This window comes from Cydia strobilella, chromosome 15 (assembly GCF_947568885.1).
Source record: "Cydia strobilella chromosome 15, ilCydStro3.1, whole genome shotgun sequence".
Lineage (NCBI taxonomy): Eukaryota > Metazoa > Arthropoda > Insecta > Lepidoptera > Tortricidae > Cydia > Cydia strobilella.
Window position 1 is genome coordinate 5,077,212 of NC_086055.1, and position 22,586 is coordinate 5,099,797.

Sequence of the window (22,586 nt, forward strand, 5' to 3'; positions counted from 1 at the left end):
TACCTCTTCACGTTTAAACCGCTGGACCGATTCAGTTGAAATTTGACATAGAGATAGTTTGAGTCCCGGGGAAGGACATAGGATAGTTTTTATGGTATGGAGAATCTATAAAAGCTGGACCGATTTAGATGAAATTTGGTATGGAGATATTAGTTGAAGGATAAAGAATAGTTTTTATCCCCGAAATCATCCCGTAACGGTGTAAAAAGGGGATGGAAATTTGTAACGGGGATGCATTTTTATCATTTAACTTTTCGTAAGAGGGGGTGCAAAGGGGGTGGAAGTTTGTATGGGGAATCAATAAAAAGCAGATTGGATAAAAAAGCTACTTAAATTACTAATTCCACGCAGACGAAGTCGCGGGCAAAAGCTAGTCTTATAGTTCACTTCTCGTTTGTACTAGTTTTTCAATTTAATCACTTTCATAATAATCTTACGGAGGATAATCGAGACGGACGTCTTTCAACGGCGACGCTCTAAACTAAAATCGCAGTTGTGTGCTCAATGATAAAAAGTTCTAAAAATCGCATATCAAACAAACAGATCGCCCGTGCACTTTTCAGGTTGATCTCATCGTTAAGAAATTTGTACGCATTGCCAGAAAGTTTATATAAAACAAATTGTTGTACTGTAGTAACAGTTTTTGAGATTGTATGAACTTTCAGTATGAGTGTACTAAATATAAAAAAAAAAGATGCAAATAAAGAGCCAATCAACGTGCTCACTAGCGCCACTGGTAAATATTGCTTTTATATTGCTGGATTCGTCGATCTATGAACTCAAAACAAAAACGGCCGTTTTAACTTTGGACGCATAGATTGACGAATCCAGCAACGTAAGAACTATTATAATGTATTCAAAAGGTACCTAAATACAAAATACAGTACGTAGCCGCTCCCTTTTTTGAACATCTATCGTTCAATGTGAATAATCACAATTATTTACCAGTGGCGCTAGTGAGCACGTTGATAGGCTCTTAAAGATGTGTAAGTAACTTTATCTAATTAACGAAATATATTACGATCTATGGCGTTATTCATATACGTGTTTCTATTATAACAGTTGAAAACTGTTTGTCGCTATCCGTCATTTTGACAATTCTGTTTGTGAGAAAGAGACAAACTTTAACAAAGTTAAGATAATGCTAAGTTTTATGAATAAGGGGGACAGTATTTCTTTAGTTTACACTTTAACATTTACTTAGCTCTACGTGAGCTAGATGAGACGAATGGAAATCAATCTTATGCAATATGCATATTCTTCATAGCATCTTTGTTCTGCTGCACTGCCCATTGCTCCAGTTGCGCGTGCGCACACCATTTCTATTTTCATAAAAATAAATCATTAATAATCACTGTCCTATGATGTAAACAAATGACGGTTTTATTGATTGTATACTCGACAAATTTGTTGCGACCGATTATTGAAAGATGAATGGGCTTAGTTATCGATAAGATTATTGTTCTCGATTAAAAATAAACGCCAAACAAAAGTAAAAATCGCGCAGCCGAGCGCGCAGCGGCGCCGGCTCACTCCACGCAGTCCTACCGGCGCGGCCTAACGTGTGCTGAGTTACTTTCACGTTTGCAAACAAAAAACCGCGGGAAACCTCGAGAAATCTTGCATATTTCGCAGAAACGCGACAAAGATAGTTTATAAACAGTTATGATGTGTTCAAAAAAAGGTTAAGAAAATTTTGAATTTGAAACGTTTGGAAAAATTACGAATAGAGTGCGCGTGAGTTTTTCTCAGGCGTCTCGCTTCCTGCTACCCTTCTTTCCTCTTCTGACTTAACTTTTGAGTTCCTTTACCTTTTGCTGAATCCCAACGTTTACAATATTTGCATCAGTGCAGTGAAAACCAGTGTCAATAACCGAGTGTATATTAAAGCGGTTGTACAGTTGAGGAGTGTCGCTGGTATACTATGGGTATAATTTGGAGGTTCACAATGCCATTGTTGAGCACGCTGGCGGCCTTGGTGATCATCGTGCACTCCGCGGAGGAGGAGATGAACCGAGGGTACAGGAGGGACCTGCGCCCTAGAGCCGTAGACACGGCCAGTTATGAACAGGTAATTTTGATTGGTATGAGTTAGCTGGTTCCTCTGGATGTAGGTTGTGGAGGTCTATTCGAAATTACATGTTGACATCAAAATGCGAATGATAACAAACTATCATTAAAATATATCAAAATGTATGAATTGTCCTCGTGGTTTCTGTTAACTTAGGGGGATTATCAGAAAAAATGGTGTGTCAAATAGTTCATACTGAGCACCTTTTACTATTGGACCAACACAGAAATGGCGAAAAAGAAAAAACTCTCCCATACATTCAATAAAAACATCGTGTATAGCTAATTTTGCTATGTTTGAAAATTTAACGTAACAAAAAATACAACACCGTTCCGATTAAAAAAGATTTAAATTTCATCGAACTTAATTAATTATAGTAGGTAATTATTAATATTAATTAGGTAGAAGTGAATCTCACGAGGCTAAAGACGGAAAGATTAATTAACTACACCTGTTTACTAAACTCACTAATTTCCCACGACCTCTTTCCAATTTCAGTTAAATAGTTCCGCAATTTTAGTTCCTCACACTTTACGTGTTTAATGATTTAGTATTAACTTTTTTTACCTACTAAATTATAATTTTAGCGGGTCGATCGCGAATTTATTTTGTTTACATTTACTTCCGTCGTAACTTTTTACCTAATTTATAGAGCGTTATTTTGCGGATGTCCATATTAATCAAATAAGTAATATGGCTAAAAGGCTAAGAAGTCGTTGTTGATCCAAATTTTAAAAACCATTATTTTTATCACAAAATTACAACTGTTGATAAATAGTTGAAAACAAGATTGTTACGTTATTGCTCAAAATTACTTAATAAACGTCAAGTTTAATATATATTCAGTGACACTAACTTTCTTATACTACCAAAACCAGTTTTTAATGCGACATTAAATTATGTAAGATACACGTGACGTGACGAATCTTAAATTCAAAGTAGGCTATAAGGCTCGTGATAGTGGACTACCAAACATTTTTGACAATGTAGATAATACAGTAGTATAGTCTGCATCTTCTCAAATAACTTTTTCACCAGACCCTAATCTGTTAAACAAAAGCCTTTGTTCCTTTTGTGGTTGCGCGTGCCCATTGTGGGTGAGCACGTGGCCATTGTTGGTGAGCGCATGCCACTCGCTGATACACAATGGTCACGCGCTTACCAACAATGGGCACGCGCACGCACAAAAGGAATAAAGGCTTTTGTTTAACAGATTAGGGTCCTTGCCGAAAAAATCATTTGAGAAGATGCAGACTATAATCACAGGATAACGTCAGCATGAAAATAGGGACCTACGTTTTATGGGATAATGACTGACATGGCTGTTCATGTGGTCACTATTCTCTTATGACATTTACATTGGGTGGAAATGAGTCATACTTACACTGATTTTGAAACAAAAGTTGTCACTCCTGTGGATACCTAGGTGGAGATGGGTACTAACACTAACAAATCTTCAAGTGGAGTATCCTCAAGAGTGCAACTTTTATTGTTTTGTAAAGTCAATAATAATAAACACTGTATGTCACAATGTTATAGCAGGTGTCAGGAACTCTTTGCAATAGCCAGTCTTATTTTTCACCAAAATTTAAACCATAGACCAGGACTTTCAATTTGTTCTATAATAGCTCCCAATAATGCCTGCTGAGACCGGTCTATGGGTATCTATTGATGTACTCGTAAATGGGTTCCAGCAGGCGTTCTACAGGACATCAAAGCTATCCAAATGGCCTCTACGTGTTGGATCTGATTTGTGTCCCCACGCACGCCTTATAAATAATGACCGGGCTTAAAAACCCGAGAGTTTGTAATGGAGATACAAATAATAATAATTCAGCCTATATACATCCCACTGCTGGGCACAGGCCTCTCATGCGCGAGAGGGCATGGGCTATAGTCCCCACGCTAGCCCAATAATGCGAAACCTTTAAATTTCTTCGCAGATGTATGCAGGTTTTCTCACGATGTTTTCCTTCACCGAAAACCTAGTGGTAACATGATATTTCTTACATAAGTTCCGAAAAACTCATTGGTACGAGCCAGGATTTGAACCCGCGACCTCCGGATTGAAAGTCGGACGTCATATCCACTCGGCCACCACCGCGGCGCTTTGTAAACTAATTTTCATGTAAATCTTATACTGAAACAATCATTCTTAGTCCACATATACTTGCCAAAATCAATTGTTTGGGTAACGATGTGTACATTATTGATGTGTAGGGCATTGGGCAAGCTAGGTAACAATGAAAGTTTACTTTTCGTCTACATCGTTCATTTGTACACAAGCTAAGCACTCATAACAACACAAGTTCGATTGAATAACCACGAAACTGAATAAATATTCCTTGGAATGTCAAAGAATCCGTCTAAAATTTGCACCGACTTTAATAGAACAAAGTGAGGAGTGTCATTATAAAAGGCATATTTTAAAATGATATGCCACCACACTTTGGCATTGCAAATGTCATGCAAAATTAGCTTAGTAGACAAGATAACATTTTTTTGAATAAATGTAACACTGTCTACTTAAAGTAGATGGCCAATTTTATTATGGAATGGACAACAAAAAATACACGGTCGACCAAATATATATTCAACTATGGTTATAAGAAAAGGTAAGGTCCAGGGAATATGCCAAAACGTGATAAAAATAGGTAGACCCATGAAGTAAGGAATCCATGTATACAACCTATTCATTTTTTTTTTGTTAATTGTATAGAAATAGTGTTTAGAATTTTTTTAAATTTACATTTTTTTATTTTATTAAGGTTTAGGTAGGAAGAAAAAAATTAGCCCAACTAAGCATTACTTTGTTTATCTAAGTGTAACAACAAATGTGACTCCGACTAACGTGTTAAACATTGTAAACGCTCCAAGATTGGAAAAATACCTATACTGAACCGATATCTCGTTCTTCTCTACGGCAAAATTGTGAGACTTACTCAATTAACTTTCTCTTACCCATAACATTATTTAAAAAAAGTATTCAAATTGAAAAAAAAAAAAACACCTAGATTTACTTTTCAAAATTTCTTTAAAAAAATTGCGTGGAAAACAATTCCTCTTCGAGGTGAAGGTTAGAATAGCAACCAACCATTACTACCTTTAAAGTCATTATCATTATCACAACACCTGTTTCGAAGTTATCAAACCTCGTTATGGTTATATAATCATAATAGAGTTCAATTACGTAAGTTGGTAGCAAATTGATGAGAGCGTTGAGTTCCGGACCACGGAGTTTTGGGGCCTTAGCTAAGTTGACATAACTTGCATTTGAAATTAAAGATAAATTGGTATTGGCATGGCAAATTAATGCTGTATTGTTTCTTAAATGAACACGTAACATTACAATATTCTCGATGGCACACCTCGATAAAAGAACAGTACATATCACAAACTAGATGATCTATATTAATACTATAAGGTGTTTGTAATAGCCTAAAATTTATTTATTTACTTATTATTAGGATTAAGTATGTTTACCGTTTGCTAACTTAAACCATTAGTAGATATTAGGTAATCTGTCGGTAGAGCAAAACATATGAAATGAACTCTCTACCTTTAATTCTACTGTTATTGCAAAAAACATGTGCATAGCACAGAGAAAAATACAGTTAATGTGTATAAAGGCGAACTTATCCCCTTAGGGGATCTCTTTCAGCTAATCTTTAGGCACCTGAGATAGATAAATACGAAATGGTATTCAAACTAAGATAATTATGTAGATGACGGCAATACTTAAAAGAAGTATAGCGTATAGCTAGCCCTAGAAACAACTAAATACGACGCAGGTGCTTGTAAATTTTTATAGCTACAATTTAAATTGGTTCACAGTTGAACGAATGGAAGTTCTCATTTTAGTTCTGGCTTTCTCTTTTTTAATTTGAGTCGTATTTTCAAAAACAAGTCCCCGGCAAGCTCGGTTCTCCATACAAACGTAGTTACGCTCTCATTTTAAAACGACTAGCTAGATTGCTCTGAAATTATGTACTTACAATGGAATAGAAATATTTAGGTCTGTAATTAGTTTATGTAGCTTCAGATACCATAGTTAAAAAAATACAGCGAATTTAAGTTTTTCATACATAATTATTTTTGCTCTATTTCGTTTGTTTCATATACTAGAGCTATATAACCTAATTACAGACCTAGATATACCTTATGTCATTGTATGTACAAAGTTTAATTACAATCTAACAAGTCGTTTTTAAATGAGAACGAAGCTCCGTTTGTATGGGAAGGTGAAATTCGGCCGAGCTTACCGGGGACTCTTAAGGTCCAAACTGGAAAAAATCTAACATAACAAGTAAGTCCTGTGTACGCATCACGCATTAAGAACCGGATAGAAAAGCAAGGAAGCGGTCCGACTCTCGTGTACTCGTAAACTGGTTTGCCTAGAAATCAAGGGAGGAGCCGGGTAAGTGGAGCGTACGAACATCTATCTTACAATTAGTGCACTGTGCTATTACATAGTGCATTGACGCCGATTATAGAAGGATTTTACTTATTGATGAACTGTCATCAACCTAGAGTTGGACCAAGCTACATTCAGCCAGCCAGTGTACCTATATTTACAATAAAAAAAAGTGTGACAATGGCATCATTAATGTCAAATTTCTATGAAAATATGACGATTATCATCCACACTTTGGTCTGTTCAAGTCGGCTTCAAATCAGGGTCAAGATAGCTTAGCCGGACCGGACTATAATACCTATGGGTAGACATTTTCTGAAAACAACAAGTTAATTGTGCTAATATTTAGAGAGATACAGTCAAGTATAAAAATATGGGTGCACTCATCATACTCAAAAATGTGTCCTATAGCTCTTATATCAGCGAATTAAGAACTATGGGACATATTTTTGAGTAAGTTGTATGCGCCCATTTTTTACACTTGACTGACTGTACTAAAATACACATCAAACCAACTAACCCAATATGTGTGAAGCGTGCAACCGGAACATTCATATTACAACTAGTGCAGCATTAACCCCACTCTGCGTAGGGGGCGCCACTACCACAATCTGAGGGTCTGTCGAGAAAAGAAAATCGAAATTTCGTTATCTAACAACTCTGTCACTTGCATATTCGAGCGATAAAGAGGCAGATAGCGAAATTTTGGATTCGCGTTTCCCGGTAGGTCCTTTGTAAACAAAACCGCCTTGATGCATAAATGTCATATTTTATTAACTCTGAAAACTTGTCAAAAAAATGTTAATTAAGGGCACAGTATGTATAAGTTACTCTATGGTTTACTAAAGAGGCTAGTGCTGCACTCTAGTGGCAGAACATTGCAGTAATATCCCCCATTAGCACCCGTTAAAGTATGATGCATTGGCTGGGAAGTGTGTGTTAGGTCCTCCGTAAAATCGACTGCCCACGTCGCAATATACTCGTAAATGTCAACTTTAACGCTATTCAATTATTTGCTTTTATAATCTAAACCAGTTCGCACGTCTGCATAAATGATACATTATTAAACAAATACGAAAACTCTGGTAACATTAAATATGCCTATATTTTCTATAGTATAAAAAATCATTCATTATTATTAAACCATGCGAAACCGGTAGTTATACACTTACGTACGAGTATACTGGTTTATCAGCAAAGTTGTTGGCAGAATTCGTGAAACACTAAACGGAATTCGGCGCGCGCGCCGCTAAATACACGCGTAATTAGGATATCCTTACGGTAAACTACAGCGGTTTTTGCAATTTTGAACTTTATTTATAAATAGTGACATGCCTAAAAATAGTGCTGTGCTAATTCTTACTCTTTTTTTGTAAGTAATGAAATGCTGCTGAGTTAAGCTGTATCTCATTATAAAAGTCATTTGTGTATTGCGGATTGCGGCTACATTTACGATCGCCTTTTTAACCCTTCGACGCAAAAAAGGGGTGTTATAAGTTTAACGTGTCTGTCTGTGTATCTATTTATCTGTCTGTGGTATCGTAGCTCCCAAACGGATGAACCGAATTTAGTTTAGTTTTTTTTGTCTAATAGTTTTTTTTTGTTTTAGTACACATTTTGTTGGGAAGTATCATGCAAATAAGGTACCTGCGCCAAAGAATTCCCCTCGTTATTTTAAATTTTTCTTATGTTTAATATGAATTTACTGTTTTAGCGAACTAGCGAAAGTGGACGCAAAATTTGAACCCATTCACAGTTATACAAGTATGAAATTTTGAATGTAGGCGGGCTTAAGAACCTTCTTTGGCGCAGGTACCTTACCTTCATTGGGATGTTAGGAGAGTTCGTGGTACATTTCATAATATAATACTAAATTTAGGTCAGTTGGAACAACCGCCTCTATGGGAAAATAATCTACCCTAGTAAATACAAGTACATAATTTAAATGAATATTATAAAGCACTTTCATCTTGCACATTCGCTAGCCGAGGAAAATAAGGGAAAGTCTGAAACTCGCTTTTTGTCCTAAATAAATTTAAAAAAAAACTCGGTGCCTCCTAAGTGCGGTTACAAGCCCCATCTTGCAGGTGCAAAAACTATTTCAAAAATAACATGCTGCAATCATCGGCAGTTGTATGTTGTATTTGTATTGCAACCAACTTGAGCGAACATTTAAGTAAGTAGTGTTTTATTTTAATACATTTTGCCAGTCGGCATACAAAAACATTGAAATTAATACAAAAAACAGAACATATATTATTTATCTTGCTCACAATGTATTTTTATTTATTGTAACCATAGAGCTATGGCAATTCAATAATGAATATCAGGAACATAGTTTACAGTTATTATAAAAAAATATATTATCACTAGGTATATATTCAGTATGTTCAGGAGAATAAAAAAATATATCGTGTTACTCTATGTTAATATCCTTTAAATAATCTGCAATGGATTGGGTGAATTAAGGATGCCATTGATGCTGTCTTTACGTATATTATGTTATGTTTTTGTGCAAATAAGATGGAGAGTTGGATAGTGTTGCCAGACATCCTACACCCGAGTAATGCCCGATTATCGAGATGTGTCCTTAACATTCGTATCAGTTGTAGGACCAATCGATTACATAGGTAATTTTCTTTCAAGTTGAAGTCTTAAATATCTTTAACACATAAAAAAAACCGGCCAAGTGCGAGTCGGACTCGCCCACCGAGGGTTCCGTACTTTTTAGTATTTGTTGTTATAGCGACAACAGAAATACATAATCTGTGAAAATTTCAACTGTCTAGTTATCACGGTTCATGAGATACAGCCTGGTGACAGACAGACGGACAGCGGAGTCTTAGTAATAGCGTCCCGTTTTTACCCTTTGGGTACGGAGCACTAAATAAACTATTGTCTCTCTTCTAACTTATATGAAGTCCCAAACCGCTTAATTGAATCCGAATACCACAACGCACGGGATGACCCTTTCTGCATAAGTCATAGCGGTCATAGATTCACCGGTCAGACCGGTCGGCTTTCGACTTTCCTCCGCGTTATGCCATGTTTTGTAACAGCTTTCTTGGCGATGAGATAACTGAATTATGTCTGCCATGCATGGAGTAATCGCCCGTTAATTGTTGCTTGGACACTTAAAGAGTTATGCTAGGCGCGAAATTATAGTTGACAAGTTGGTGTGATTGGACTACTAATATGAGGAATTTTCTATAAAAAGGGACCTTATTGTCGGTGGCGCTCACGCCATTATTAACGATGCTCCGATATAAATACAATGCCGCGCGACGCTGTGCGGCGTAAGCGCCATCGATAATAAGGTCCCTTTTTATAGAATATGCTTTGGAAAAATGTCATGTGTGAAAGCTTTGTAAGAAGTCCGTGGATATCTATAGATGTCAATGCTAGATGGTTATACATACAATGTGCCGTCAGAAAGGTTTCAAAATTGAGAACATTCCACGTTTAAAAATATCGGAAATTTATAGCGTAATATTTAGTCGTTGTACCATGGCGTCTCTCTGTTTCGCAAATCTCTCGATAATGTGTATAGAAACTGAACAAGCAAAGCCACGATCACAGATCAATGTACACATCGTTCAGATTATCATTAGCCGATAACTCATCGATTACAATGGGTTCGTTGATCAACGGCCGACTCAGTAGAGGAGCATTATCTATGGTACATTACCTGCGATGTAGCCAACGCTTAATGCTCCAGAGGTTTTAGGTCCGAGACGGAACCGGCTGTAGCTTTAGAATTCGTTTAACTGATTGTTGTTAAAAGTTTGAGATAATAAAAAATCCATACTAATATTGTAAATGCGAAAGTGTGTCATTTGTCTGTCTGTCTGTTACCTCTTTACGCTTAAACCGCTGTACCGATTTACTTGAAATTTTGTATAGACATAGTTTGAGTCCCGGGGAAGGACCCAAGGTAGTTTTTTTCCCAGAAGTCATCCTTTAAGGGGGTAAAAAGGGGGGTGGAAGTTTGTATGGGGAATCGATAAAAAGCAGATTGGATAAAAAATAAGCTACCCAATATAAGTAACTCCACGCAGACGAAGTCGCGGGCAAAAGCTAGTTTGTGAATAAGTACAAACAAGTTAATGCATGGTAAATCTATAAAAAGTAGGATAGTAAGTAAGTAAGTAAGTAAATCTTTATTGCAAACCATGGTATGTACATAGATGTTACAAATTATGTAAAGTTTCACATGGACCCCGGTGGGGTGTAGCAATTTTTCTTATAACTAGCTTAAACATAATTATACAAAACTAAACTTAATTACTTTCATAATGAAAGCGCTAGGTCTATTATACATTTATAATTTGTGGATCAAGATATATATATAGGCTACATTATAAAAAAATAATTAATTGTGTCTTTCATAAATTCTTTAACAGTGTAATAGGTTTTGTTTATCAAATGTGTCTTGAGCTTAGTTATGAATAGGTTTTTGCTCTGAATGTTTTTCATATCTGAGGGTAATTTGTTGTAAATTTGTATAGCGATATCAATCGATTCAGCGGTTTAAGCGAGAAGAGGTAACAGACAAACAGACAGAGTTACTTTCGCATTTATGTTTATTGTATAATATTAGTAGGGATAAATCTACAACACATTTGTAGAAAGCGCAACATGTGGAAGCAGTCAGCCAATAATGGAACGTTGTTAAGCTAACCATAAATATCTTACAAACATCGAAATTGCTTAGTCAGCTCACTGGTTACTTTCTCATTATAAACAAACTTAAACCAGCATTAAATTGAGTAAATTTTCTATATTTCCTATTCATTACTTAAATAAATAAAATAAATAAATTTGTTCTCCGCGACTTTTCTCGGGATAAACATTCACAATGCTATATTGTTAGCTTTTCGACGTTCATATATTCATTTTGAAGTCTTTACAGAGGAATAATAGTTATTTGTTATACAAGGGTGCAAAGTTGTATTTTACCCGCGAGTGTAGAATTGAAACACAAGCAAGCGAAAGGAAGGAAGGACTCACGTAAAAATACAGAATTTCCACAGTTTTTTGTTATAATATCGTAAAAAAATGAGTGATTTCAGTGATGAAGATGATCTAACGCCTGTGGATGTTGCACTTTCCTCGCTATAGTGAGGTGAAAAGTTTTGTGTTACACACGGGTGCAAATGTATTTTACTTTTCGTGTGTTGAAACACTTGCTACGCTCAGGATTCTATTTTAGAACCACTCGCTTCGCTCGTGGTTCAACTATAGAATCCTTTCGCTTGCTCGTGTTTCAATTCCACACTCGCGGGTAAAATATAACTTTGCACCCTTGTATAACAAATAACTATTAAGGGGCCCACTGACTACCAGTCCGCCGGACGATATTGGCCTGTCAGTTGTTAATTCGGAACTGTAAAATTTTTGTTCGAACTGACAGGCTGATATCGTCCGGCGGACTGATAATGGTGGTGACTGTGGGCCCCTTTAGTTTGACACTACACCATCTCTTTTGACGTAAGTAATTTAATACGGCCGACCGTCTCTCCATACAAATTCACTCACTGGATTCCCTCTTTGTTTTTTTTTTCGATTTTATTATTATTATAAGAGTTAGGAGCGAAAACATGATTACATAATTTTTTTGAATACACTCTTAATAATAGGTAATTGGGTCAAAATTCTTTTCGTTGTCTTGTTTCTGACCACTCTGTCAAGCTTCTATTTTTGTCTGTTATTAAATAAATAAATAAAGTTTTTCTAGCTGTAGATTATAATTTTCTTGGAAAAATTCAAAAATAAATTGTACCTCATACAAAAAGCTCCACTCCGTTACATTTTTTGGGGACAACGAACAAGACAACGAAAATAATTTTGACCCAATTACAAAGTCGGGGGCATAGCAATGGAAACTACCTTTTTTTTATACCACGTCGGTGGCAATCATGCACACGGCCCGCCTGATGGTAAGCAGTTACCGTAGCCTATGGACGCCTGCAACACCGGAGATATTACACGCGCGTTGCCGACCCTAACACTCCTCTCCCTCGTTGAGCTCTGGCAACCTTACTTACCGGCAGGAACAGAACACTATGAGTAGGGTCTAGTGTTATTTGGCTGCGGTTTTCTGTAAGGTGGAGGTACTTCCCCAGTTGGGCTCTGCTCTAGATCTGGAATGACATCCGCTGTCCTGTGCCCTACCACACAAAGCGAGATGTCATTCACAGTGCCCATACCTCTCTTTTGGACGTAGTTTAAGGACATATCCGGGTCCGGACGCAGTTTAAGGACATACCCGGGACCTTTGTATAGAGAAGCGGTAGTCGACTTTCCTCTTAAGTTATTCAATCAAAGATAATGTAAAATATTATAAGCATCGCGACTTTTTTTTTTATCATGCAAAGACCACTGTCATAGCTACAAATTATTAAACAAACGCTATTTGCTTGCAAACTAAAACCACACTCACTGTCAATGAGCACGCCAACTCTATTTAATAACGCTATAATCAATACTTTTTTACCGACTATTCTGCACCATTGTCGTACGTTCACACGACTCGCACTTTTTCGACCATCAGCACACAATGAGGTATATGGAGCATGCATCTAAACGCTTTACGTAACACGTTTTCACTTACGAAATAGTATGAGAAAACCGGCGAAGTGCGAGTCGGACTCGCGGACGAAGGGTTCCGTAACATTACGCAAAAAACGGCAAAAAAATCACGTTTGTTGTATGGGAGCCCCACTTAATTTATTTATTTTATTCTGGTTTTAGTATTTGTTGTTATAGCGGCAACAGAAATACATCATCTGTGAAAATTTCAACTGTATAGCTATCACGGTTCATGAGATACAGCCTGGTGACAGACAGACGGACAGCGGAGTCTTAGTAGTAGGGTCCCGTTTTTACCCTTTGGGTACGGAACCCTAAAAACTAATGGTACGTTAACATGACGTAGGTATGGTGTAATTAAAAAAACAATCTTAAAATTAGCCACATATACATAGTTCACATTCTTGCTAACAATAGATGAGATATAAGGGTTCGAAAATTTGAGGTGTCATGTGATATTAGTAGACGTAATGTTACGTTTTTGCTAATGAAATGAAAACCGTGATCGTTAAGGTGGTTTTACACTATATTACGATCGCTTATCTCCGGATTGCTTATTTCGATAACTTGAAAGTAAAGTAACAACAACTACTAGCAGTTGCTAATGCAACAGAAACCATTTCATCAAAATATTTACTTGTTTAGGACTACATTTTTATTTTTATTAGGTACGTAGATAGTCCTAGTTAATGACCGCCAAAATATTAACTCGAGCAACATTTATGACTCATAAACCCGCCGCCAAAAAGCCGCTTCCATACAATCGAAGTTATGCTCTCATTTTATAACGACATGCTTAAATTTTGCGAGTTTTGTATGTAAAATTTCTACTCGCTCTAATTTATTTGTATTAAAATTTCTAGCAACGAAAACTTGTATCTACCTATCAGGCATAGATATAAAGCCTGACCAGTAATATATGATCATTGTTAAGAGGGCGCTGTTATTTTCATGTATAGGGTGACAGTTCAGTATAGTATGAAAAAATTAGTTCCAGTGAAATTCCGAAACAACGAGTGATCATATATTAGGAAAATGAGCCGGATTAATGCAGATAAGGCAAAATAATTAACAAAAACATTTTTAATTTCAGCCTTGGAAGGCGATTGACCACCCGCCACCCCAACCACCAGAACCAGTGCACCAGCCAACCCGCGCTGAAGGATGGATCGAGTCTCTCGAGTTCTTAAGGTCGGTAGAAGAGGTGCCGCCACGGCGAAGACCTGTTCGGAAACGAAAACGCCGGCCACTGCCTTATCAAGACATGGAACCACTCGAAAGACATCAAGAAAGCATACAAGCCGCGCATACAGAGTTCCACGACCAAACAATTGATGCCCCGAGGAGAAGACGCAAAAGACCAGAACTCATCAACTACCACTTAACAGAACAACCAGCACTAGCCGACGATAGACCGCTACGAAGACGGGGCTTAAGAAAGAGACGACCTGATTACGATGAACAGATAGCTGACCCCGGCCAAACTGATTTTGAGCTAGTCGAAACCAAACTCGAACATCCTCAAACATTTCCTAATAAATATAAGCAATTCGATTACGACTATTTAGACACCGAACATAATACGGAGATCCCAGAAGCAAACATAAGATTAGAACACGATGTGACTGATCGACCTTACAATGTAAGAAATGAATATGACAATAAACATGAAACATCTTATAATAGACCAAACGGTTTTGAAGACAAAAACAAACATACTATTGGAGCATCAGAATCTGAATCCATATCATCAGTCGAAGATAATTCTGATATACATACAAAAATAACAGAAGAAGCTGCAATGGAAAAACCAAGAGCACAGAGTACAGAAAATGCTACATCCAATCCAGATGATAATCCAAACATTATGGTTACGATGAACAGACCAAAGGTAAGATGAATTTATTTTATGATGTACCTATATTATCAAATTATGATGCATATTTATAGTAAATGCGACATGTCAAACAAATACATGAGCAAGCTAAAACTTTCTTAGTTAATCTAGTCACTTTAGGCAAGAAAAACAAAATAAGTCAGTCAGTTTTAAAATATGTAGCCTAGTCTGCCTATCGCTGTGGGAAAAGTGCGGCTGGAAGTTCCGAATGAGGTCGATCAGAGTAAGTTGTTGTTGGGAACAACCAGACCCTCCGGAAGGGACCTTATATCCCCAAAGTAGGTTTTTGTAGGAAGAGAAGACTAACGAAACGGAAAACGAATGGAATGAGTATTAAAAAAAATACTTAAACAATAATATGTATATCTTAAGCCGCGTATCCACTAGAGGCAGAGGCTTTTTTTCATCTATCGTGAAATGTTTTTAATGGTGTTGTTGTAACACGGACATTATATTTAATCCACCAAACAATTGAAAACGACAATACCAATGACATATCAATGACAGTAGGTATAGTCGGACGGTTTTAAAATGTCGGAATCCACTTAAAGGATTACCTACCGATGAATGGCATTGTTGTCTTTTGTTAAGCTTAACCGCTAATTGGCTGTGCCAAATGGAATGCAATAACAACAAAAGATTCCATACAGATAACAACCTTATCGCTTGAAGAATAGAGTTAAAATTGCAATAGCAGGTACTCGATATAGAACCTTTTGGAAATATTTTTATAAGTTTATCTCTTAGAAAAATCAACTTCCATCCATAATGTCGCGAGTTTAACATTTTTTCCCCATCACAAAAAGTGCACAGCGCCGCTTAAGAAGTTTTCACTTCAAAAACACAAAAAAAGTTGTTCATCTTGGAAATCTATCCCGACAACGTCCGGCCCCGGGTCTACTGCCAGATTTTCATATTTACAAAATATTAACAGTTTTGAACATATATTGCGCAAAATACGTATATCTTTTCTTTTTAGGTTCAAAAATTGAAGTTAGGTATTATAATGAATGGCACAGAACACAGTTATCTTCCTTTACTAATACCGTCAGAGGAAATTTATAGTCACATCGAGGATTTGTTTGTTACGCAAACAATCAACAGTAATACAGGTATATCAAATAGTGTATTTAATACAGACCCGACAAGCAAACAAACTACCAAAATGAGTTTACCAACACAGTCGCCCAAAGTTCCCGCTTCTAACGCTATTTGGGACGAAAATACAGAGCAAGTGGAAGATTCTACCTATGGTCTCAAATCACCACAGAACGTTATAGCAGAAGACAATATTTTGAAAAATATCACAGATAATACAAGTTATGTAACAAATAATATAAGCTTATGCAATACAGATAGAGATATAAACAATATGAGTTCGATAAAACCGCTGCAAAAACAATTTTATTCAGACGATATTTTGGAAAATGATATAGATAATACAGATAAAGATAAAGAAATAAACTATACGAGTTCGGTAAACCCGCTGCAAAAACATTTTTATTCAGACGACATTTTGGAAAATGATATAGAGGCAGGTGACGATTTAAGTTACGGTAACAAATTGGCACAAGCAGGTATTGCAGAAGGCGGTCTTTTGAAGTCACAATTTTGGTCCGGAAAACCCAATATTGACTATCGCCCTAAAGACCCAAAAATCTTTAATTTGCCAATGCCGATAGTAAAAGAATTTCTTCCTTACTATATTCGGAACCAGAATACACATCCGACAGAAAATAATAATTATTCAATGAAAAAAGTTATAACAAGTAAAGGTTCCTTGAATAGCAGCACAGAAAGATATCAAAGAGTAATTAATCTAGACTTGGGCAAAAAAAAATCAAAAAACATACATTTATCAATACCGGCGGAAAAATTTCTTCTTGCTTACGGTGTTTCTAATAACGATACTGAAAGGATAAAAGATTTCGTCCACGTCGAAAACCTAACACAAAAAGGTATCCCTGCTTATAACTTCCCGGAAACTAACACAGGAAAATCTTATAGTTCAATTTATTTAGACCATGATAATAATAAATTACACTACATTATTTTTCCAATATCGCCAACAAAGTTTATAGCCATTTATTATCGTTTGAAAGATAATGGGAAAGCATCTAACGTCGACTTGAATTTGGGCGTTAGCGACACAGAACAAAACATTTCTTTGCCAAAATTAGAAGAAGAAAAAAAAATAAACACCCCTTCTGCTATAATGCAAGATATTGCATATGTACCAAAGGAAGAAACCATTGTTGACTTTGGTAAAGGAGCTATATTACTAGATACATCAAACAGTGCAAAGCAGTTTCGCGATAAACCTGGTGTCATCAAATATAGCAGAAAACATTTAAATAACGGATACTTTTCAAAGAAATGGATTAATACAAATAAATTGATTGGTAAAGTAAATGTTCTCATCCCCGTTCTACCGCTAGAAGAAACTTTTGAATTTGAACTCATGCCAGAAGAATTGGAGGTTGTAATGTATATCAAAATGTCCATACTTACACAACTAATATGAGATAACGTAAAACTATAAAATTTAATTAACATCAATTCCATTCTTAAACATTTGTCTAACCCAATTTCCGTGTTACTCGATTTGTGCTCATTTTTTAATATCAGTAGCTATGGACTAATTTTTTCGTTTACTTCAAAGGAGCTTTTTCACGGCAATTAAGAATACCTAACCTAGCATCCATCTTTGAGAAGCGTTTAATAATGTCTTGGAACGTAATTTGAAAAATTCGTGAAGGCTATGACTTGCCAAAACATATTACATTACATAGGTAGTGCTCTTGAAATTACTAGAGTGCCGAGCTCACATATTCTTGGCTAACGATACGATCCAGTTGTCATCCAAATTACAATTACTTGACAATGGGTGTTCCATTAAATACAAGACGCAGTGGACGCAGAATTGAACTTTTTTGTTTCATCATCAAACGCCGAGGCGCGAGGATCCTTAAAGGGGCCCACTGATTATCAGTCCGCCGGACGATATCAGCCTGTCAGTTAGAACAAAAAGTTGACAGTTCCGAACAACTGACAGGCTGATATCGTCCGGCGGACCGGTAATCAGTGGGCCCCTTAAGTTTCGTCGTGGACAAACGAATTCGTCTTTTTCGTTGTATTATTATAGAATACGCTACTATCATCTGTCTAACTATTCCCTTATAAATACGATCTAGGTCTCTTGAACAAGTCTCTATGTTTCTGTACCTAAATTTATATGAATTTCATGTTAACAATTTTTTTTTGTATAATAAAGTGATTTACTACTACTACTACTACTACTGTATCATCAACCTACTTTTTTTGTGATATAGAAGGCAAACGAGCAGACGAATCGCCTGATGGTAAGCGATTACCGTCGCCCATGGACACGTGCAAAACTATAGGGGTTATAAGTGCGTTGCCGGCTTTTAATATAGGAATACACTTTTTTCTTGAAGGTTTGAAGGTTAAAGAAAGGAATAAATTAAAATTTGATTTTTTATTTAACAACAGAGGGATTTCGCCTTATCGTCGCTCACTATCAGATGAAAAATGAAATAATTATAATTATGAAATAAACTCTAAAGAAATGTTCTCTCGTCCACCACTGCACTGATAAAATTCCGATGTGTAGGATTATTGAAACTAATGCCCATGAATATTGAAATTTAGTTAACATACTAATACGAGTAATCTATGTAATTGTGGTCTTATTCGTTATAATTTATTTAGTACCTAAATAATTGGTTTCATAACCATTTTCTTATTTGATTGTATTTGTGTTCTATTCTATTATCGTTGACATAAAAAAATATTACAGGAAAGTGGAGTGATTGACCCGATTATGCTGAAACAGCTTTTGAAGAGATCAAATGGATCTAGTTTGAGCGAAATGTTGCAACGACACAATTTGTCATTGACAGATTTGTTGCAAGGCAGAAATGAAGCAATTTCAGTACTAAATGCTGGCGCTATGTACGAGCCTCAACAGTCTACTGATATTTCATTGGAAAGTAACTCGAAACTCTATGAAGAAGAAACCAAATATCCTACAAGAAGACGAACAACGTCAAAAGAAAACATTGCACCGAAGGCGAAGGAATCAACTTCAGATGAAGATACAAAGGGACATAAAATTGATGGAAATACTGAAAATGATGAACAAGTTGCTAATAAGGACGCAACCGAAACAGAAAACCAAGAATCAAAGCCAAGAATAAGTACCAAACGACGTTTTCCTACCGGTATTCGCAGAAAGCTAAGAATGAGGCCAACGTTAAATAGTACTCTTAAAGCTCAGTTAAGCAGAGATTTAATAGCCTTAAGTGCAAGAAAGTATTCTATTAATAACAAGAACGTTACTAAATCTAGAGAATGGAAAGATATAGTTCCAATGATGCCTGACCGGAGTAAAACTGATAATAATGAAAATAGTAAAGACGAAGTCACGGAAACCGTACCAACAACTACAGATGGTCTCGTTGAGACAACGACATCTGATTTGAAGATTTCTAATTCATCCTACTCACTTTCTGGCGGAAAAAACGTTAGCAACGTGAAGGATAACGAAGTTGAAAACGTCGCAACAACTACCACAGAAGCAACAACAACAATTACCATAGAAATTATGCCTGACGAAATAATGAGCGAAATCGAAAAACCAAAGATTACACCAATCGTGAGGCCTACTGCCAACAACTCTACACTCAGACGCCAAGCATTCAACAACAGATTAAAACGAAAACGTCTCAAACAAAAAACTGCTATAACAGAAGATCCGTCGGACGATTTGATGAGGAATTTCCTGGGAATGGCCAATTTGGTATCAGCTTCACAATTTATAGAAAGGACTCAGAAACCGCATACGACTCTCAAAATGGATAATACGGAGTTTACGACGGACTTGGAAGATTTTTTGACAACAGAGACACCGCCGGCAACCGTTGATGGCGGAGTAAAATCTACTTCGAGATTTACGACTTCAACCACGCCTAGAATTCTCGCACAGACAAGTAGTACAAGCACTACGGAACAAACAGCGAAATTTGAAATTCAGGAAATATTAAATGATAAAATGAGTAAGTAACACTTGCATTTTTAACTTTCTTTACTTACCAGGTTTCTTATATACCAGGCGTGTTGTACCCAACACTTTTAGATGTATATCGTTTCAAGAATCAGAAAGTCACAACGTCCCAAACGGTGAAAAAGTGCCAACAAGTCCAAATGTATTTTTGTCCTACAGTCTAGGGTTAAAATGGCCTTTAGACAAACTGTTATATTGCCAAATAGGCCCGGTCATATTTTTTAAGCTGTTTTGGCGGTAAGTATTTCTTAAAGATAATTTGGGTTATTCCCACAAGTTACCACCAAGTTGTTACCAGTGGTAACTAATGGGAATTTTTTTCCCACCTTTTACCACTGGTAACTACTGGGAAAAAATATTTCCAGTAGTTACCACCAACTCGGTTTGGTGGTAAATACTGGGATTTTTTTCCCAGTATTTACCAGTGATAAAAGGTGGAAAAAAAATCCCAGTAGTTACCACTGGTAACAACTTGGTGGTAACTAGTGGGAATAACCAGATAATTTAAATCAAACTCTATAATCAAATTGTAGTCTACCAATATTTTTTACTAGTCGATGCAGGAATTCTGTATCGAATTTTAACGTCTCTAATGCACCTAAAACCGAACGAAACAAGTAATTATCAATAATTTAATTTTCTTTTTTGATTTCAGCCAAAGAAAGACTAGCAAAAATACTACGAGAGCGAAACATGACTCTAAACGAGTTAGTTAATCACAGAGAGCGGGGCTCAAGTCACGTGCACCTAGCCGACATATTCCACAACGCCTCCAAAGAACCCAACCCTCCTGAACCATTCCTAACAAAATCTTCTATTGAGCCTATATCGAAGGAAACGTATCCACTGCGCGCTATCTTAGAAGCCAACACTTACGAAACAACAACTAGATCCGTATCGTCGCAGGCAGAACAAAAGAATATACTAATTCCAGTGGTTATGAACTTTGGGAATAATGTCAATGAAAATGGAGAAAGCATGGGTATCATATCGTTATTTACCAAAATGGCTGAAAATGAAGTAACGATAGATAAAACTGATATAAAAAAGGATTCAGACGGGACGCCGTATGTAAGCTCGATTATAAGTGTGAATGCCACGAACGGTAACGATACAAATAGGGAAAGCAGAACGATGGGAGACAGTGAAGATTGGAACGAACTACTGTCGTTTATGAAGGCGCACAACATTAGTACATTTGATGAGGACTTACAGGTCTTGGACAAAGGTAAATAAATACAATACCCTTATATAACAATTAGTTAACATTGAGGCAATATTGTCTTTTTCTTCCACTCTTTTACTTTTCACCAATCACCACTCACCACTTCCTCAAGTTTTAAACAAAATTTATCCGCTGGTTTCTTGGTGCACGTTTTCCTTTACCAAACACTTTCAGCCAAATACACCAAAGAAAATTGGATATATGCTCAAACGTCTTTTAAATAAAAAAAGCGTTTATTAATACCCCGTTTAATAATAACCTACTCGGAACGGAACCTTAAAATCACAGAGAAATAAGTAAGCGTAGAGTGCTCACTGCATACATTAAAAAAATCTCAATTTAATAAGTTTTAAGCGAGCTTTGCAAAGTTATTTGTAACAACATTAGAGTTTAAAACTTATTAATAATACGTTTTACTATACCTCCCATACAACTTATTATAGTTATTATTTATCAAGTAAGGAAACTGGAGTGAGCTTACTTATCTCTCAATGCTTAAAATGTACTTTGTAAACTTAGATGTTTTAAATATTATTTCAGGAAACACGGAAAAGGAATCTCTAGAAAACTTGGAAGGAGACGGTCTGATGATCTTAGAAGACCTTCAGAACCTCGAAAACTTCCAAAATGGCGTAGCATCCGGTTCGGGAGAAAACGTAGAAATAAGCATACAGGAGAAAAGTGAGAATTTATCAGAAAATCCAGGTATTCTTAATAAGTTACCCAACCATACAAAGACAGTAGCTATTGCTACAGCCAGTATACTCGGTCTGGCGGCAATACTCTTCTTATTAACTTATATAACGTTTAAATGGAAGCAGCAAAGAAATAAGTTGAGAAAGAAGGAAAGCTTTTGCGATGGACCGATTCCTTCGCCAGTTTTTGAGAACAGAAAAGGTAATAAAACTAATTGCAGTAGCCGAAGTATTAGTCCAATGATTTCAAATACTAATATTTATATGAGCACTTTAGAGACTAATAGCGGGAAGGAATCGCCTGACTATATGTGGAACTCTCTGAGAAAACCATTCCAGTAACGTTTTCTAATAAGCATAGACTGAAATTGTAAGTTATGTTTTATAATGAACCATAATCTTACAGATGATGCTTAAAATAGTTTTAAATTAAATAGTGAGTGACCTGATATTATTAGTAAGGGCTATTGTATAATTCTTAAAATTAATTAAGATTGGTGTTTTAAGTTAGATTTGTACGTGCATTTTTATTTTTTAAGAATTTAGAATGTACTTACATGTCATGCACATATTAGGTAAATGTTTGTGGTATCATAATCATAAATTA

The 22,586-nt window shown here is 36.2% G+C and overlaps 2 protein-coding genes across 2 annotated transcripts in view; one reads left to right on the plus strand and one right to left on the minus strand.

Moving 5' to 3' along the window:
* Positions 1–22,586, minus strand: part of LOC134747859 (actin-histidine N-methyltransferase) — a 48,057-nt gene that overhangs the window by 19,594 nt on the left and 5,877 nt on the right. The window lies entirely within an intron of this gene.
* LOC134747853 (uncharacterized) lies at positions 1,530–22,531 on the plus strand. The gene is made up of 5 exons (XM_063682503.1): positions 1,530–2,071; positions 14,170–14,967; positions 18,794–20,051; positions 20,715–21,287; positions 21,825–22,531. The coding sequence occupies exons 1-5, from the start codon at positions 1,925–1,927 to the stop codon at positions 22,319–22,321; spliced, it is 3,273 nt and encodes a 1,090-aa protein (XP_063538573.1). The 5' UTR covers positions 1,530–1,924; the 3' UTR covers positions 22,322–22,531.

Bases quoted from the DNA above. Each gene is read 5' to 3' on its own strand.
- LOC134747853 (XM_063682503.1), top strand. From the start codon at position 1,925: ATGGGTATAATTTGGAGGTTCACAATGCCATTGTTGAGCACGCTGGCG. The intron at 20,052-20,714 runs GTAAGTAACACT...TTTTGATTTCAG, and splicing joins AATATTAAATGATAAAATGA to CCAAAGAAAGACTAGCAAAA. The intron at 21,288-21,824 runs GTAAATAAATAC...ATATTATTTCAG, and splicing joins CTTACAGGTCTTGGACAAAG to GAAACACGGAAAAGGAATCT.